The following is an 18,510-nucleotide window of genomic DNA, read 5'->3' on the forward strand; positions in this document are numbered from 1 at the left end:
TAAATATTACATATATGCATGCATGTTTGTATTTATATATACATAAATATACACGGTACACAGATATATGAACAAAAACTTTTAGTTTGAATGTGATTAATCGCAATTAATCATTTGACATCAATATATATATATACACACACGTGTGTGTAAATATGTGATGTCAATGTTAATGGGGTAGGGTGGTTAATTATACAACCTCTTTATAAAAAATGAGTCAGGAAAACTTTGAGAAAATTGTTTATTCCCATAGTCAATTAATTTCATCGATATTTGGGACACTTCACAATAGAGAACTGGACTATGATGATAAGTCACAGATAAATCACCTCAGTCTTTGTCTTTCTGAGGTTTAATATTAATAGCACAAATGAAAATTTGTATTTCTTTGTTTAAAAAAAAAAAAAAGAACATAACACCAACTTTGGCTATTATAATTAATGTTAGGGAATGGGGAATGCCTCAAGACCAGTTTGAACAGTGTGGTGGAAAATTGACTTTTCTTCTCATCTCAAGCCTGGATTGCACTTTTGGTGCTGTAGGCCAGGTAGTAGACCATAATGCCAATCAGAGCAGCCAAGACCTCCGTGGACACCCAGGGACCATTCCATGCACCCTGCAATTCATAAATACACTGATTAATAAACATACAGAGACAAATCACACAAAAGCATAGAAAGTAAACAAGTAGTAGCAACACATTCCAATGTGGAGGTATATTTGTTAATATAGGTTTACAGGTTTTTCTTAGCCCTAAATATTACACAGATAAGGCGATTGTTGACAATGAAGATTAGTATGCATATTTACCCTGTGATCCACACTGACAGAGAACAAAGGCTTGATAACATCAACATCTTCATTGTTTCTCTGAGCCTGAAAGCATTAACATTTTTATCAGCACCGTTGAATATACAGTCCCATCAATTATGTTAAATGGATATTGCACCCAAAAATAAAAACTCATTATTTACTCACCCAGACATGTACTAATTTCTTTCTTGTGCAGAACCCAAAAAACTATATTTTTAAGAATACTGATAACCAAACTGTATTGGTGCTTATTAAGTTAAGGCATTCTTCATAATATCTTCTTTTATGCTTCACAGAAGCAAGTAGGTCATGTAGGTTTGGAATGACATGTGGGTGAGCAAATGATTTCCTTAAATTGACCAACCTTTCTTAGAGTACTGTAAGACTCCTCGTCGAAGAATTTGACCTGATATGTGCCTGAGCTGGCCTGCTTATGAGGAACACTCCATGAGACCTGGACAAAAATAAATCAATAGAACAGTTTGTCACATATGTTGAAGAATCTTACATGTATGGCTTTGTTAGAACACCACAAAGGGATAGTTCACATAAAAATGAAAATACTGTCATCATTTAACTCACCCTCAAGTTGTTCCAAATCTGTATGAATTTCTAAAGTTATTTTGCAGAATGTCGATACCCATACAGTTGATGGTGACCGTTATGGAAAAAAATACTATGGAAGTCAACAGCTACCATCAACTGTTTGGTTACCAACATTCTTCAAACTTTATTATGTTGTGTTCAGGAGACCAAAGAAGCTCATACAGGTTTGAAACAAGTGGAACAAATGATGGCTACATTTTCTTTTTTGGGTAACTATCCCTTTAAATCCTCTGTAACCTTGCCTGGTATTTGCCAACATCTTGGCCTCTGGTCACAGGAAACTGCTTGCCATTGACGTCTGCATAAAGAGCAACACTCTGAACACAAAACACAAGTCCGGTCAGTCCACACTTCTGTACCAATAAAGCGTGTATACATGTACCTTTTAGTCCACTCACCTGAGCTCCGTTTGCGCACGCCAGACTCAACTCAACGATGAAGACGGTCTCGGAGGAGATGAGCGCGTCTGTCGTCGTGTATGAAGACGGAGAAATGGCTGGGTCTGTGCAAGTCTCAGCTGAGGAGAGAAAACACCGGTCACACTACTGTCCTTACGAATAACAGGTCACATGTCAAGTTTGGTCACTGACTTAATTAAACCATAAATGTTTCTAACAGATAGCTGTGATAAAAACGGAATCAATTCAATGTAGCTTGAGACAACTCGATGTTAGCCTGTCTGACGATAAGCGAGGAGACTGAAAGCCGCGAATGAATGATGTTGTATATCGAACGTTAATAGAAAATTACCTGCACAAAGGCTCAGACAAAGAGCCAAAATCGCTGTTATAACGCTCATGTTGATCGCTAGGCAGCTGAATCCACCTCTACTCACTCAACCCTGAGGAAAAAGAGCAGCGGTGCTACAGACACGTCACCTCAACGGAAGAGTGGCTCGTCTGCTAGCGAGTGCGCCTCTGGCGAAAGCCGCCGGTACTGCAGAGCAAAGGCTCACAACCAGGGGCCGCAGCAGGCTTCCAAGAGATGTGAAGTGATTATTTAAAAGGGTCATATGATGCGATTTCAAGTTTTCCTTTCTCTTTGGAGTGTTATAAGCTGATTGTGCATAGATAAGATCCCTGAAGTTGCAAAGACTAAAGTCTCAAAACCAAAGAGATATTCTTTATCAAAGTTAAGACTCTGCCACGCCCCCTGAAAACGGCTCGTTCTAACACACCCCCACATATCTACTTCACTATGTGGAAGTATTAGCATAATGCGGCCCAAATATGCACGCAAAGAAAGGCGTGGTTTCAGTAACTGCAGTGCAGAGACGCTGTGTGTTTCAGTGCAAAAGCACTTTATTTGGCCTTCCGAAAGTAGATGCATTTAGGAATCATTAAGATTACTTACAACAGAACAGCAATGCATTTTATGGACGACTGTTTCGTGAACCTAGGAGAGGAAGTAATTCTGACTTTGCTATGACAATCTGGCGCTTCTGAATCGGCTACTGTTTTGTTATTAGTTTAAGTATTTGCTATTGACTGTTCAAATGCGGAGTTTAGCGCATCGTGTGTGTGTGTGTGTGTGTGTGTGTGAGAGAGTGAGAGAGAGAGAGAGACAGGGTCACATCACAGTGGAGTCAGCTGTCTTAACCGTGGCTTGTGTACTGCAAACACATACCAGCTTCATCACTGTGTCTGTCACGCGACTCTGTTCCCCTTTCAGGCTCTGTCTTTACATTTATTTTGAAAGATGAAGCTCGCGATTATGGTAAGGGACGTTACATTTCCGACGAGTGCTTGCAGTGTTTGTGCCAATCAATGCACTGGGTCAGCTGGCCAATCAGAGCAGACTGCGCTTGTCAGAAGGAGGGACTTTGTAGAAAACAAAGTGTTTGAGAGAGGCGGGGCATAGAGGACCTACAATAATGTACAGTATTTGAAAAATGATGTGTTTTTTGAACATTAAAGCATGTCAACATATTCTGTTACACCAAATACACAAACTAATGATCTTTAAAAAAGACCCCTTTAATATAATTGTAATTGATGTTAATATTATTATTAATACATCTAAATAATTGCACTTAAATAAAATGCTAAAAAAACACATACAAATAGTTTTTACTATTAATATATTTTTTCCTGTTTAACCAAATAAAAAGTGTTGGCAAATGAGGGGCCTTGACGTAAAAAAAAAAAGCATGAGAACCACTGGTGTAGAAACTATTTGAAAAGTTGGGAAGACATTCCAAAAGTAGCTGTAATCTACTAATAAAAGAGATTAAAAATAGAAAAAGAAATTTTAAGATGCATTTACTAATTGCTAATGATTGCCACATCTGCATGATTTTCCACATCCCATTATTAATACTTTTAACCAACTGGTCAAGGGGACTTTTTATTAAATGTATTATGCATTGTTGTATTATTGCAATGTAATAAATATTTAATATTTTTAAAATTAATATATATATATCAATATATAAAACTCAATTTTAATTAAAACTTGTGAAATGTTTGCTTGTGCAAATTAACAAAAACAAATTTCACTTGGTTTGCTATTTTTAACTATTGCAACGATATAATTTTATTTGCAAACATTAGTATATATATGCGATTAAATAGGATTTAATTTCATCAGTTAATCAGCATATCATAATTCAACTGAAATTTTTAATTTACAGTGCTAATATTAATATTATAATATAAAAATCTTTGGTCAAAATAAGAAATGGATGAAATGACTATTTTGAGATTTGCAAAAGATTACAGTTCATAGTTTTTAAGTTATTTTTAAAGATTATCTTGTGGACAGTTAAAATATCCAAAATGGACCAAAACCAATAAAAATAAAATTAAAAACTCAAATCTATTGGTTATAATAAAATAATTATTATTTTTGTAAAATCTTGACTAATGCCTTATTCAGCAACTCTTTTGAAGTTTTTCATAAATGTAAGTGATTTGTAAGTACACAAAATTATTCTGCTGCACACACAGTATGTGCTTGACAAAAGAAAAAGTTTATATATTCATACTTTTATTTCTTTAAATCTCTCCATAACAATAGTCTGTACAAAGTTCTTGTGTTTTTTTCATATTCACTTTGGCTGATAATACACTATTAACACAGGCGGGCATGAATCCTCAAGAGTGCGTACATCCAGAGAAACAAATACCACAGGTATACAGGAAACATTGTCACTGTCAGATGTGTGCAGACGTAAAGCAGACGCAAACATTCACACGTGCAGCACATTACACTACGCTGTCACAGAAAGGCAGTACAGACAAGCTTTTTTTGTAAAGAGATACACACACTAAGTGTACAGAAACATGGTGGCTGCTCTATAGCCACATGATAAAAACATCTGCTAAACATCGGCTACCTGTCTACTTCAAGTCAATTTGCATCAGGATTAAATTTTCAAAATCCTTAGATGGGTCTTGTTCTCTTTTCCTACCTTGAGGTTCCTTCTTGCTTGAGTCTGTCTATCTCAACTAGTGCCTTACTCAGCTCCTCCTGCAACTCTTCCTTCTTTTGATTGAGTTTCTCTCTGGCTTCCCTCTCAGCCAGGAAGTCCATCTTATAGATCTCTGCCTGCAAAAATAAAATGTGCAGTTGTGTTTGTGTTATTATATGCAACATGCATGCTGAACATGCATTTATAACAGGCTAAGACATACTAAGTGAGCAGAGCACTGTAAGATTAGTGTGCAGGTGTTATATTCACCTGAGCGTTCAGCACTGGTATAGTCTCTAATGCAGCTCTCAGCTGCTCCGTTTCCTCCTTGAGTTTATCAATGAGATCCTGTTTCAGAGCCAGAGCTTTCTCAGCCTCTGCTAACCTGTTAACTAGAGTATCTGCCTCGCCACACTGTAATGGAAATTACCACATGTATGCTTTCTGTTAACAAATTTATAGTGAACCATGCACTGACCTATTTTCAAAAAACATCAAACAGTCACAGTTTTCCAGTTTTGTAGCATTTAAATTAAGACTTTGGTCAATGACTAATAAGCATGTCCACTATAAAGAACAGAAAAAATATTTTAAAATGTAGTTTATAAATCTAGTTCAAAATATTTTATAAATAAAACATTTTTCAAGGAGATACTTGAAGTATTTATTAGAAATATCATGAATTATTAATAAATGTTTATTTAGGCTTATTGACTTTCACACACAATCACGAGGGTTCGCATGGGTTTTATTGATATAAATGTACTATATATATATTTTTTTTTTTTGTATGTTGGTTGCACAATATCAGCGTTTGTGTTACCTAAAACTAAAACTATTACAAATCGCTTTCGATAACTGAAAAATCTGAAATAAATAAAACTTACATGAAAAATTCAATATGTTGCCCTGTCATCTAACTGAAATTAAATAAGTTCAAGTACTGTAATCAATCAAACTAAAACTGAAATATAAAAAAATAAAACATTTTTCAAGGAGATACTTGAAGTATTTATTAGAAATATCATGAATTATTAATAAATGTTTATTTAGGCTTATTGACTTTCACACACAATCACGAGGGTTCGCATGGGTTTTATTGATATAAATGTACTATATATATATTTTTTTTTTTGTATGTTGGTTGCACAATATCAGCGTTTGTGTTACCTAAAACTAAAACTATTACAAATCGCTTTCGATAACTGAAAAATCTGAAATAAATAAAACTTACATGAAAAATTCAATATGTTGCCCTGTCATCTAACTGAAATTAAATAAGTTCAAGTACTGTAATCAATCAAACTAAAACTGAAATATAAAAAGCTAAATATATTTTTTAAAAATTAAATAAAAACTATGATATATATATATTTATTTTTCAAATAAAAACTATGATAGCAATGTTGAAAATTGTGTCTTAACCAAACACCACACAAATCACAAACAGCAGCTACCTACCCTGTGATTGGCTTGCTTTTCACTTTTGAGTTTTTTGTCATAATCCTGAAACAAACATGTGTACGCATGTTGGAGCTGGGCCAGCTTCCTCCTAGATGAGGAAGAGCAACAGGAATTGTGGGTTACTGTTACAACCATAACAAAGAAAAAAGGAAGCTGCGTTTGTTACAGGGTTCTCCATCCAACTAAACCCACCTCTCCTCCACTATGACGAGCCTCTCGTTCTTCAGTGCAGTTTCTAGGTTCTGTGTCTGCAGTAAAAGATTGTCCACTGTCACACTGTGCTGCTTCTTCTGCTGCTCCATGTCTCTCTCTAAAGTCTGCAGGCGTTCGGTCTTCTTGCCCAACCTGGGAGATCAAACAGGTCTTGTACACACAGCTGCTGAATCTCATACACAAACACATGCACAAGGACGAAGAGATGCACTCACTTATCCTCTAAAATTCGTCTCTCTGCTTCACTTTTCTCCAGCCAATTTTGTCGTTCATTCAACTCACCGAGAAGGGACGTGACCTGAGCTCTCAGAGCTTCACTATCCTTTGTCAGCTACAAACACAAAGATGATGATCACCCATCCCAAACTACTGCAAATGCTGCCACAGCTCAGCATAGGAAGAAATGGCTTTTGCATACTGAATCACAGGTTGTGTCTGCGTTTATGTACCTGAACAAAGTCCTTCTCCTTCTGTTTGAGTAGAGCCTCATTTCTGTCTCTCTGAACAGAGCTCTTCTGAAGACAGTCCAGCTTCTCCTGGAGCTCCCTGTACCTACATCACAGCAAAGACACAACCAGGATTAACAGTCCATCTTACTGCAGTTCACCACCAAATGCACCAATTCATTCCTTATTATCAGTACGGTTTCTACATTTTATCAAATCATCTAATTAAAAAGAAAAAAAAGAGCCACAAAAACTGAAGTGTGGGGAATATGTAATGACCAAAATGTTAAATCAAAACTACCTTGTATTTTAGCTTCTTTAATATACTTGCCTAGATGCAAATTCTGGCCAACAATGAGATTTTTGTGTATGCTAGGAACTTGTTTGCTGCATTTACTGCATTCACTATTCGGTCTATCTCCAATAAAAAAAATGCCAATAAATACTTTTATTTTACATTTTTATTTCTAAAATCTATTAATAAAATAATAAAGTAGTAGTATATATTTATTTAATGCCATGTCAGCATCAAAGGCTTTTTTCATGGCAGAAACAATTTTAAAGATTAACGTGATAAAAATTCTAAAACTTTTCCTGGCAAAATTTTACTAAATAAAATAATACAAATACAAACTATTGTTCAAAAGTTTTGGTTCAGTAAAAAGTTTTAATGTGTTTAAAGGTGTGTCTTATGCTCAACATGGCTGCATTTATTTGATCAAAAACTGCACTATTGTGAAATATTACCATTTAAAATAACTATTTTCTATTTGAATATATTTTAAAATATATTTCTGTGATGGCAAACCTGAATTTTCAGCAGCCATCACTCCAGTCTTAAGTGTTACATGATTCATAATTTGGTGCACAAGAAACAGTTGTGCTGCTTAATATGTTTGTGGGGGGAAAAAGTTCAAAACATTTCTCTTAAATGTTTAAGTTAATTTATAGAAAGTCCATACAATCTTCTGTAATATTATAAATGTCTTTACTGCCACTTTTAAACAATTGAATGGGTCCTTGCGGAATAAAAGCATTCATTTCTTTATTTAAACTTCTGAACCGTAGTCTAAATGAGAAATGTCAAAACATTTGAATGCTAGTGCATCTGTCTCATTCCAGTCACAGACACCGTGTTCTTTCAACACCAATGAGGGGAGGGACACACGAGCACACACACACACAGTGAGATATAGTTCCCCTCACCTGCCTTGTGTAGCCTGAAGCTGCTCAGTTAGTTTAGCCAAGTGAGAGCTAAGCAGACACATGAATCAAAACAGAAGACAGAAAAGAGAGATTCCAAACCATTCACATTAAAAGAAAGGAAGCAAAGCACTTTGAGATTTATTACAATCCAGTCCAAGCGTGCAGAGTTTACAGCCTGCAGGGAGGGAGAGCAGTGTAAACTGAACATCTGAGAGTACCTTTCTGCAGGAACGGTGAGCGCGCATGCCTGCTGGACTGACTCTTCAGTAACACCACCATTCTAATAAAGAGAGGATTAATCAATGATCAGAAGTTAGATAGATATATAAATACCGTTTTGACATCTCTATTTAAAGAATCCCGAAACAAATGTCTCAAAATATTAAAGAGCACAACTATTGATAATATTAAGTAATATTTCTTGAACACCAAATCAGAGTAATAAAATTATTTCTGAATAGTCATGTGACACTGAATACTTAATCAATGGTTATTTTAAATTGTAATAATATTACTGTTTTTACTGTATATTTGATTAAATAAATACAGCCTTGGTAAACATAAGACATCTTTCAAAACATTAAATAACTCTTACTGACCCCAAACAGTAATGTATATCATTTAGAATTTATCTTAATAATAATTTGTATAATTTAAAAAAATGCCGTTATTATGACCTTGTATTAATTAAGCAACTACGTGGAAGTCTATTACATTGCAGAATTTTCAAAAAAAAAAAAAAACCTTTTCTAAAAAAAAAGTGATCAAAGTGAAAAGGTGTTGGACATTTTATTTGTGAACTACCCATATAATATATGTCTAATTATATCAATAAACAAATGGAACATAAACGCTCTACCTGATTGAGTTTGGAGCGTAACTTCTCTACAGTGGTGAGGAGATTTTCTCTCTCTTTCTCATTCTCTGTCTTCTCCTTCTCCAGCTCCTCATTCCTCCTCCTCAGTGCCCTCATCCCTTCCTCTAGCTTCTCTTTGTGGCTTTTCAGCAGTTTCAGAAATTCATTAGAGCCCTCAACAGGCTGAAGTGAAAAAGATTTGTAAAGATGAAGGCACAAATACTTAAAAAAAGAAACAACTTGATCTTCAGCCATGTTTGGATTGTACTTTAACACAGTGAACCAGGAGGATAAAACACACCACACCACACCCAAAAGTAGTCAAAGCAGATTAGCACTCATTGCTGATAAAGCTCTATTGTACAGACATTTCACATATTGACATTTATGGTAAATTACCAAACTTTGAGGCATTGTGTGTCTGTCAGCGTCTCCTTCAGCTCGGTCTGTCAGTACAGCTTCATTTAATACCTGCGTAATGAAACAATAAAGGGAAGTTTTAATTCAATGAACTGACAACTTCATGCAAGTTCCAAATGCTTTACAAAAGAACCTACTTCTGGCGAGTCCATGAGGACATTCTTCTCTACATTAGTGCACTTCAGCTCTTGGTCCTGGCCTTGATTTCCAGTCTCTTTAGAGATGCCAACACTTGGACTCCCTGTTTGACTGATGCTGTGGTTGAGCTGTCCCAACAGGCTCTGGTTTTCCTGTGCCAGTCGCTGCACTAAAGCTCTGGCCTCACGAAATCTACAGCTCAGGAACTCGCGCTCCTCTCTCGACCTCCTCTGCCACCCCTCCATCTCATCACATCTTTCTTTGAGGGCATCATTGCTTCGCTTCAGAGCCTCTGTGGAATGTTTAGAGTTGTTTATGCAGTTTAATGTTATCAATGGGCAATGAATCTGGCATAGACAATCTCTCAAGTCTCACCTCGTAGCTGATGATTATCTGTTACGAGTCTATGGACCACTTCATTTCCCGCTAATTCAGGAGGGACCCCCATAGACCCCTGTGAACTGGCCATCAGTGACCCTTGACCCCTGGCACCCACAGTCTCCTCTCCAGTCAGCTCCCACTGCAGAGTACAACCACCTGACGGCTGCGGCTGGACCATGATCCTGAGAGAGAAGACCAGCCAATAATTAACATCTGGAGCTGGCAAACTCAATGAATTTTACAGTTGTTTGTGATTGTTGGATAAGCATATTGAATAAGTTTATAACGATTGCTGCAGCAAACTATGAGTCTTTATTAAGTGCATTTACAGTATTTATTCATCTTTGTTAGTTAAAAAAAAAATACAACTATTCGTTGTTAGTTCATGTTAGCTCACGCCCATTAAATGATATTAACAGATACAACTTTGATTTTAATAACGTATTAGTAAAAGTTGAAAATACACATAATATATTATTATTATTATTGGAATTTGCATTTGTGCCATTACATTAATGCAGTTTTTCTGCAATCAAAAACTGCATTTATTTTCATTTCTGTTTTGTTCTATAAAATGCAATCAATGAGTTATTATGAGTAATTATGCAATCAATAAAGTTCATTTTAAATAATATTAACATACTCAACTTTTGACTTTAATATTTTTTAGTAAATGCTGCATTTAACATTAAGATGAGTAAATTCTAAAGTATTAAATATTTTTCAGTTAGTTAACTAATGTAGCCTAGTTAACTAATGTTAACAAATTGTACAGCATTACCAATAACGATTATGAACTTATTTCTTTTCTTTTTTTAAACAACATTATTAATTAATTAATTGTTCAGTGCTGGATTATATTTTATTATTAGTTATGTTATTTTAAAATCTCACATGAAGTTTAAAATGGATGAATTGAGGGTTTAATTACAGTTTCACTTTACAACAAGGGCTAAATGGAGCGATTCACTGACATTTCTGCCATTAATAACGTTACAGCTCAAATGAAATAATCTCTCCAATCACAAAATATAGTGTTTCATTCCGTTTTATGATCCTTTTACCTACAAAAAAATTGTTTACGGTTTCTCAGCGCGGTGTTGATTCCAAAGACAAACACACACTTCAAAAACACGGTTAAATATAATATTCTGCTGACATTTAATTCTTATCGACACGTTTATTTTAAACAACTTCTCACATCTTCTGAAAAACAAGACTCAATGTTTTGTTTACAGGTTTCTGTCAGACGTAACGTTACTGAGCTAACGACACTAGCATCAGCGCATTTAAAACCCTAAAACATTCAAAACCACACACTAACACGAGTCAAATTCCTTAGACATACATACATTATGTTATAAATATATATGAGGATGTAATAGGAAGGTAATTGCTACCTTTTTAAGCCGTTCACAGTGTTTAACTATCCGCGCTAACACAGATCCACCGCTTGTCGGTCTTCCGCCAAGGAAACACGGCCCGGTTTAGTCAACCATAGACGCTAAAGTCGGCAAACATCTTCAGCCTCGCCGAGCTGGAAAGTCAGAATCGAGTTTGATAAAGTGAATTAAATAAAAATGTCCAGAAAAGCTCGGACAGGTACAGACTATCGAGGAATTCCCCCTCGACACTTCCGCGCTTCATCACACTCTGCGCTGTTTCCGGGTGGGGGATTATGGGAAGACAAATTAGAGTAAAAAGTCACGAGGAACTTCGGTGTTTTGTTATTACTGATACACAACTTTTAATGTCCTCAAGTCATTTTTGACATTATTGGATCCAACCAATATTTTTTCCTTTTTACAACCAATACTACTGCAGATTATTTCTGTTTTGACACAATAATAACTACTATAGACCATAACAATGACGAAATAAGGGGCCTAAAAGCATTACGATTATTATCAATATTATTATTTTTAACACTAATATTATTATTATTAGACTTCTAGATTAGATTATTAGGTTGCTTTAGAGATCCACTAAATGGGGCTGTTTATTTGTATTCCTGATATAACAAGGACATCTGATTAAAGGGGTTGTATGAGGCTGCTAAAAAGAACATTATTTGGTGTAATGAAATGTGTTTAAGTAAAAAAAAAAAACATTATTTTCCACATACTGTACATTATTGTTTCTCCTCTATGCCCCGCCTCATCGGTCTGAAAAGCGAGGTGTGCTGTGATTGGCCAGCTATCCAGTGTGTTGTGATTGGCTGAATACCTCAAGCGTGTGATGGAAATGTTACGCCCCTCTCATACTGTGATGCCCTGTCCGGCCGGAGCGATGAGACATAAACATTAAAACCCATTACAAACGAGGATTTGTAGCATCCAGTGGGGACATAAAGGTTTATTTGTTAATTTTTTTTTAATAAATACTTTTATTCAGCAAGGATGCATTAAATTAACCAAAAGTGTCAGCAAAGACTTTTACATAAAAACAACAACTTTCTATTAAAGAATCCTGAAAAGAAAATGTCACAGAATCCACAAAAATATTAAGCAGCACAACTAATAATATTTAAGAAATCTTTATTGAGCACCAAATCAGCATATTAGAGTGATTTCTGAAGTATCATGTGACACTGAAGACTGGAGTAAATGAGAGAGCTTGTATGTTCAAGATGCAGGCTAAGTGGTTGTTTTAATAAAATAGCCTACATGTATGACATGGCAACCTTCAAAACAGACATACATGGCAGTTGTTCATTATATAGAATATCAGAGAGAGAGAGAGAGAAATAAATATTAACAAATTGTATGAAAAAAGACTAGACTATATAGGCCTATTGTAGCTTCGTACATATGACAAACCCATGCAGAATTTGTAACAAATTATTAAATATCTATTTAATAACATGTAAAAATCTATTTAATAACATGTAATCCTCTTCTTTGAATGTCTCATGGTTATTTCAACACAGCTTTAAATAGCAAAAAAATCCATTCAAGTATTCCATTGATTCATGGTTTGTAATTGAGAGAAAAGCAGTTTGACAAGCTTCTTCCGATTCCTCCTTGTGTTTCGTCACTCTTTGGAGAACACCACATATATATACCACTGCCACAGCGAGCCACAGATGTGCAGAATGGAGCGATGAAGATGTTAACCACACTCATCCACAATGACCTCACACAGGGCAGGCAGATATGAAACACCTGAATACAGGGCATCACACACCTATGGCAAGAGACAGTACTTTTCATTAAAACGTTTTATTGCATTGATGTAACAGATTTCATAAATAATCACCAAAATGAGCGTACCAGATGTACATACAGGCCAGTAGGGCAAAGAGACCCCCACAGAGACATGAGAGCGGAAGCGCACACAGCGCTGTGAGGCAGCGGTAACCCCAGAGCCGCGCGGACTCGAAGCCGATGCTGCTGTACACCCACACGCGGTCGTAGCTGTGTGTGGAGATGGGCTCTGCCAAAACGTCCCTGAACTCTGTCTAGTGTCACAATGAAGAGAAAGTTGGTGGCACTTTATTGATGGTCATGTTTTTTTCACTTAAAACCTCCCATAAGAAGAGACAGTTGTGCTCACCTTCAAGTGTTTGTTGAGTCCACAGGGATCCCTGATCTCACCCTGAGTGAGGGACGATGTGGAGGAGAACTGTGGGGGAGGAGGCGGAGACGGGTGGATCTTCTTCACATCATCATCATCATCTTCTTCATCATCATCGTCAATATTACACTCCACCAAATACTAGTCTGGGATCATACTGACTGCAAAGCAGATCCTACTCTTTGTGCAATTTCTTATACGCATCAGTGCAGAACCAAACAGTCGCCTACAGAGTATTTTTTTTTTATTGAATAGGTTAGGTTTTTAGCATAACTGTGGGTTAAATGGTTTAGTTCCAGTAGAGAAACTACAGTAGTGGTTCTCAACATTTCTGACTGCTGGATATTTGCAAGATACCCACAAGATATTTCTGATACTTCTGTTACAATGACAGATGCTCATTTTCAAAAGTTTTATTTACAGAAACTTAGAGTGGCAATATAAATCAAATTAAATAATTAAATTTTATATTCCCAATAACTGAATATTGTTCATGGTTTACACTTTTTATTACCAATTTACATGACTTTTCTAATTTGTAAATACATTGTTATTAAATAGCAATATCTAACCATGCAATACAATTTGATATGATTTGGCTTGATATAGATTCATTATTTAAAAAAAATAATGACTTAAGAATTTATTAATTCCTTTACTTTCCAGGTCTATAAATCAAAACTCTAATAAGATATGTGAGAACCTGGTTTTTAAGTAAATATGGCAGGGAACAAATTTCAATAAGATAAATGATTTCAGTATGTCTTGCTATTTTAGCTGCTCTTGCTGATTTTTAACCTTGTTTTGTCTCATTTTCAATTATTTTGAGTCATCTTGCATCCCCGGCTTGTTAAATGGTTTAGTTCCAGTAGAGAAACTACAGTAGTGGTTCTCAACATTTCTGACTGCTGGATATTTGCAAGATACCCACAAGATATTTCTGATACTTCTGTTATAATGACAGATGCTCATTTTCAAAAGTTTTATTTACAGAAACTTAGAGTGGCAATATAAATAAAATTAAATAAATAATTAAATTTTATATTCCCAATAACTGAATATTGTTCATGGTTTACACTTTTTATTACCAATTTACATGACTTTTCTAGTTTGTAAATACATTGTTATTAAATACAATATCTAACCATGCAATAAAATTTGATATGATTGGGCTTGATATAGATTCATTATTTTAAAAAATTATGACTTAAGAATTTATTAATTCCTTTACTTTCCAGGTCTATAAATCAAAACTCTAATAAGATATGTGAGAACCTGGTTTTTAAGTAAATATGGCAGGGAACAAATTTCAATAAGATAAATGATTTCAGTATGTCTTGCTATTTTAGCTGCTCTTGCTGATTTTTAACCTTGTTTTGTCTCTTTTTCAATTATTTTGAGTCATCTTGCATCCCCGGCTTTGGAAGTGTGCTGCCGAGGCCTCCTATTGGGTCCCAGCCCCACTGGACTACAAGCACATGTGACAAATATAAACTCAAATCAGACAAGACACACCCTGGCAACTCCTGCTTACTACTATTATTATTCACTCATTATAGCACATCATATTGTAATACTACATGTCTATAGAGAAGTGATGAAATGAACTCATCAGGACAGTATGGATGTAAACGTAACCATCATTTCAGATCAATTTGTTAAAAAAATTTACCTAAAAGTATTTTGTAATTAAAACAATGAAGAAGAAAAAAACAAAGACTTATTATTATTATATAAGTTTATATTATTTAATTAAGAATTACCCATGAAAGCTATGCAAAATAATTTAAGCAATTATGATTATTTATCACTTACCCTATTCAACAGTCCTGGTCCAAAAATAAACTGTAATCCTGTCCAGGTCAATAAAGCAAATTCAGCAAAAGCAACAGTTTTGATCTATCTGACAGACACAGATAATCTTCATACATTTTCTCGTTGTCCACATCTAACAGATGAATATGTGGCCTGTATCAAACTATTACAGGAGGGGACTGTCTTTCAGTGTGGAGGTGTGACCGCACTCTTTCTGCCTTGTGTTCTTTGCCATAGTCTAGTGTGTAGAAGTGTCTGTACCCAGTGAAGAATTAGCAGGCTGAGTATGGAGTTATTTTGGGGAGAGGAATGGAGAGGGCACCACTGATCAGGTTACGGGACAGGCTAACCCTCCTCACATGTGGCCAGTTTCCTCACATATCATCTCATATTTAAAACAATAATTTATAGTTTTTTAGAAAACATACAGTGGGCTTCAAAAATATTCACTTTAAAATGTTATTGTGTTATACATTGTATTACACAGTGTTGTTATTGTTAGGTAATAAATCATACTGTAATGATACTTGCTCATCTGAGTGGTGAGAAGAACCCGTCACTGTATGGAATTGAACACTGGTTACACGACCCAACTAGCATTTCAAGAGTAATTATTATGCATGATGAAGCACGCGGCAAGCCGATGGTATTTTAGAATCTATATAATTTATTTTGATATTATTGTAATCCACACATCAATGATGACATGATCTACCAGAGACACACACTGCTAAAGGGAATGCATGGGTGACGGGCTGAACGTTGAGGGAGATCAGTGACCAGAGGAACTAATGTGCAGCAAAAAGAAAGTGAGTGCCATTGTTCTTCCTGCGACTACATGTGCTATTTCACAGTTTGATCTTTTCTCCAGTAAGTTCTCTGGCTTCTCTGTTGGACAGTTCCTGAGCTGCTCTGAGTGGCACTTGTCTTCACAGTTGTCTTTCCAGTTTTTGTATGTGACAGAGAGAAAATGGAGCCGTAGGGGTAAAAGCGGCTACAGAGCTGTGCTTATTTTGGCCGCTCCACCTGTTCCCACGCGAGACTATCCGCATCAGTGTGTTTGCATGCATGTGTGCTGGTTCCTTTATGATAGAATGCTTTTTAAAGAATAATCCATTGTAATTCAAATAATTGTAAAAATAGCAATGCGATTAAATGTAAAAAAAATTTAAATAGCAAATGATACAAAAAACCCTAAATGAGTCTTCTAAAAAAGAAAAACTGGAGCATTTTAATATTCATCATGTCATAGTCGTACCTTGAACTATTTGAGCTATGCAACAAAAATAATTGAAAAAGAAAAACTAAACAATGAAGTAGAATCTTGGTTGGCAAACATCTGAGGGTAACGTTGGCCTTCAAAAATCTCTTCCTACATTCAGGGTGACACGTCTATATCTAAAATAACAATGTGGACTCTGTCGGTCATGGACGTCATTCCAACAATTCACTTGTCCATCTGAATCTATGTGCTTTGAGGGACTCAACACTTGTTTTCTGGTACTCCATAAATACTTCATCAGCAGATACTTATGTTTTTCCAAATGAACACAGTCTACACTACAGTCAAAAACGTCAGACACATTGGACATCACTGCGATGAATGATTAGTTAGGAAGAGGGAGATTCTTGAATGAGGACCAGATTAACTGTTGTCAAAGCTAAAACACAAATACAACCAATAATAGGATCAATGACTTGGTCTCATGTGAAACAAAACCATATTCAGTCACTGTCAACTGAAATCTTTTGAATACAATAAGGCGTAAAGAGTACCATATATTGTATGTCTGGAAAAATAGATTCATATCTGTGATGAGTTTGCTGTTCCCCCACAACACTCATACTCAGATTCACTCGTCTATCATCCCTTCCTCTCCCTCAGTCCTGTTGGTCTTGGGGTTTGAAAAGACCTCTGCTGCGCAGGCCAAAGCCTCCCTTCTTCACCGGAGGTCGAGCAGCAGCGGAGGGTACTGAAGGGACAGATGCAGGAGGAGAGGACGGAGGAGGGTTCGAACCCGAGGCTTCCAGAGGAGGCTGACGGGACAACAGCTCCTTAAACACGGAGTTCATCTGCCGACTGACCTCCTATGAGAAAGAGAGAAACGGTCATTATTACATAAGGATATCCGTTTGGGTTTACAAGAGCTAGCTCATGGATTGAAACTTACATTTATTGTCTAAGATAATATTCCTCCTATGTAGGCATGTAGGTAAGATATTTTTGGTACTTCTACTGTAATGACAAAGCTGCTTGTTTTTTGTTTACAAAGTGGAAATACATTAAATATATTAATTAAATAAAAATGTATAAAACAATAATTATTAAATTCAGTAATTCCAGACATTTTAAAAACTGAATTTTACAGTAGTTCATGGGGTATTTTTACAGTTTAACAAATAGCAATTTCTACCTGATAAAATATTTTAGTTATAAAATAAAATATTCTAGAGACATAACTCATAGAAATTCCCATGACTTCTTAATATTTTATTAATTTCCATGACTTTCCCAGATCTAGAAATCACATTTATACCCCTTAAGATTTTTAGCTTTTAATGCATATTTAGTCTTATTTTAAATCTTTTTAAGCCATCTTATGGCCCCTGAGGAATTGCGTTGAGGCCCCCAGTGGGTCCCAGTCTCTCATTTAAGGAGTCGTTGAGGAGTTGACTCATTTAAATGATTGTACTTATGAGTGCTGAAATATGGCCAAAGAGACAAAAAAGAGATTTGAATATGGTTCAGTAGATAATTCAGATTATTAAGCCTTCATACAGAACAATTTAGATTCATTATATAAATTACCATAACTGTTAAGATTTTAATTACATCTCCATGACTCTCTCAAGCCTGGGGAAAACAATTTAGCAATTTCCTAATATAGCCAGAATTTCCATAAGTGTGAAAACCCTGGTATGTATTCAAATATGGCATGGCCAGTTCAGGTTTGATGACTGATGAGCTAAATTTTACATATACAAATTAAATTTGAAAGCTACAATAAGAGGGCAAGATTGTCAATGAATAATGATTTAAATTCTGTTCATCTCATAAAGCTATCATATGGCAAATTAACACATGAATATAGACCATGAGTCATAGGGCCTATTTTCTGGGGCTTTACGGTTATTGTATGGTTCTTTTTGTTATTTTTCTAGCT

The 18,510-nt window shown here is 35.6% G+C and overlaps 3 protein-coding genes and 1 pseudogene across 6 annotated transcripts in view; all 4 read right to left on the reverse strand.

Annotated features, from left to right (window-relative positions):
• Positions 1 to 230: 230 nt before the first annotated feature.
• Positions 231 to 2,335, reverse strand: LOC107560913 (translocon-associated protein subunit delta-like). The gene is made up of 6 exons (XM_016245210.1): positions 2,170 to 2,335; positions 1,818 to 1,936; positions 1,662 to 1,736; positions 1,178 to 1,267; positions 811 to 876; positions 231 to 616 (listed from the first exon to the last, which is right to left on the reverse strand). Exons 1-6 carry the CDS (start codon positions 2,216 to 2,218, stop codon positions 512 to 514), a joined length of 504 nt encoding a protein of 167 aa, XP_016100696.1. The 5' UTR covers positions 2,219 to 2,335; the 3' UTR covers positions 231 to 511.
• A 2,489-nt stretch (positions 2,336 to 4,824) lies between these two features.
• On the reverse strand, positions 4,825 to 11,625 carry LOC107560912 (NF-kappa-B essential modulator-like). 2 transcript variants are annotated; one of them, XM_016245207.1, is made up of 13 exons: positions 11,356 to 11,625; positions 9,950 to 10,137; positions 9,574 to 9,866; positions 9,416 to 9,487; positions 9,020 to 9,199; positions 8,379 to 8,440; positions 8,161 to 8,208; positions 6,958 to 7,060; positions 6,724 to 6,839; positions 6,488 to 6,640; positions 6,293 to 6,383; positions 5,102 to 5,245; positions 4,825 to 4,968 (listed from the first exon to the last, which is right to left on the reverse strand). In XM_016245207.1, the coding sequence occupies exons 2-13, from the start codon at positions 10,131 to 10,133 to the stop codon at positions 4,828 to 4,830; spliced, it is 1,587 nt and encodes a 528-aa protein (XP_016100693.1). In that variant the 5' UTR covers positions 10,134 to 10,137; positions 11,356 to 11,625; the 3' UTR covers positions 4,825 to 4,827. The 2 variants fall into 2 exon arrangements, with proteins under 2 accessions (XP_016100693.1, XP_016100694.1); XM_016245208.1 differs by lacking the exon at positions 8,161 to 8,208.
• A 904-nt stretch (positions 11,626 to 12,529) lies between these two features.
• Positions 12,530 to 13,687, reverse strand: LOC107560882 (caveolin-2-like; annotated as a pseudogene).
• Positions 13,688 to 16,463: 2,776 nt separating this feature from the next.
• The window catches only part of LOC107560914 (SLIT-ROBO Rho GTPase-activating protein 3-like), a 37,237-nt gene continuing 35,190 nt past the window's right edge, over positions 16,464 to 18,510 (reverse strand). For all 3 annotated transcript variants that reach the window (XM_016245213.1, XM_016245212.1, XM_016245211.1), the window contains exon 24: positions 16,464 to 17,434. In XM_016245213.1, coding sequence (XP_016100699.1) covers positions 17,228 to 17,434 — 207 coding nt within the window. In that variant the 3' untranslated portion in view covers positions 16,464 to 17,227. The remainder of the gene's footprint in view (positions 17,435 to 18,510) is intronic.

This window comes from Sinocyclocheilus grahami, unplaced genomic scaffold (assembly GCF_001515645.1).
Source record: "Sinocyclocheilus grahami isolate Dianchi unplaced genomic scaffold, SAMN03320097.WGS_v1.1 scaffold747.1, whole genome shotgun sequence".
Taxonomy (NCBI): domain Eukaryota; kingdom Metazoa; phylum Chordata; class Actinopteri; order Cypriniformes; family Cyprinidae; genus Sinocyclocheilus; species Sinocyclocheilus grahami.

Bases quoted from the DNA above. Each gene is read 5' to 3' on its own strand.
- LOC107560913 (XM_016245210.1), bottom strand. From the start codon at position 2,218: ATGAGCGTTATAACAGCGATTTTGGCTCTTTGTCTGAGCCTTTGTGCA. The intron at 1,937-2,169 runs GTAATTTTCTAT...TTCTCTCCTCAG, and splicing joins TTGTCTGAGCCTTTGTGCAG to CTGAGACTTGCACAGACCCA. The intron at 1,737-1,817 runs GTGAGTGGACTA...TTTTGTGTTCAG, and splicing joins CGTGCGCAAACGGAGCTCAG to AGTGTTGCTCTTTATGCAGA.
- LOC107560912 (XM_016245207.1), bottom strand. From the start codon at position 10,133: ATGGTCCAGCCGCAGCCGTCAGGTGGTTGTACTCTGCAGTGGGAGCTG. The intron at 9,867-9,949 runs GTGAGACTTGAG...AACATTCCACAG, and splicing joins AGATAATCATCAGCTACGAG to AGGCTCTGAAGCGAAGCAAT. The intron at 9,200-9,415 runs GTAATTTACCAT...TTTTCACTTCAG, and splicing joins ACACAATGCCTCAAAGTTTG to CCTGTTGAGGGCTCTAATGA.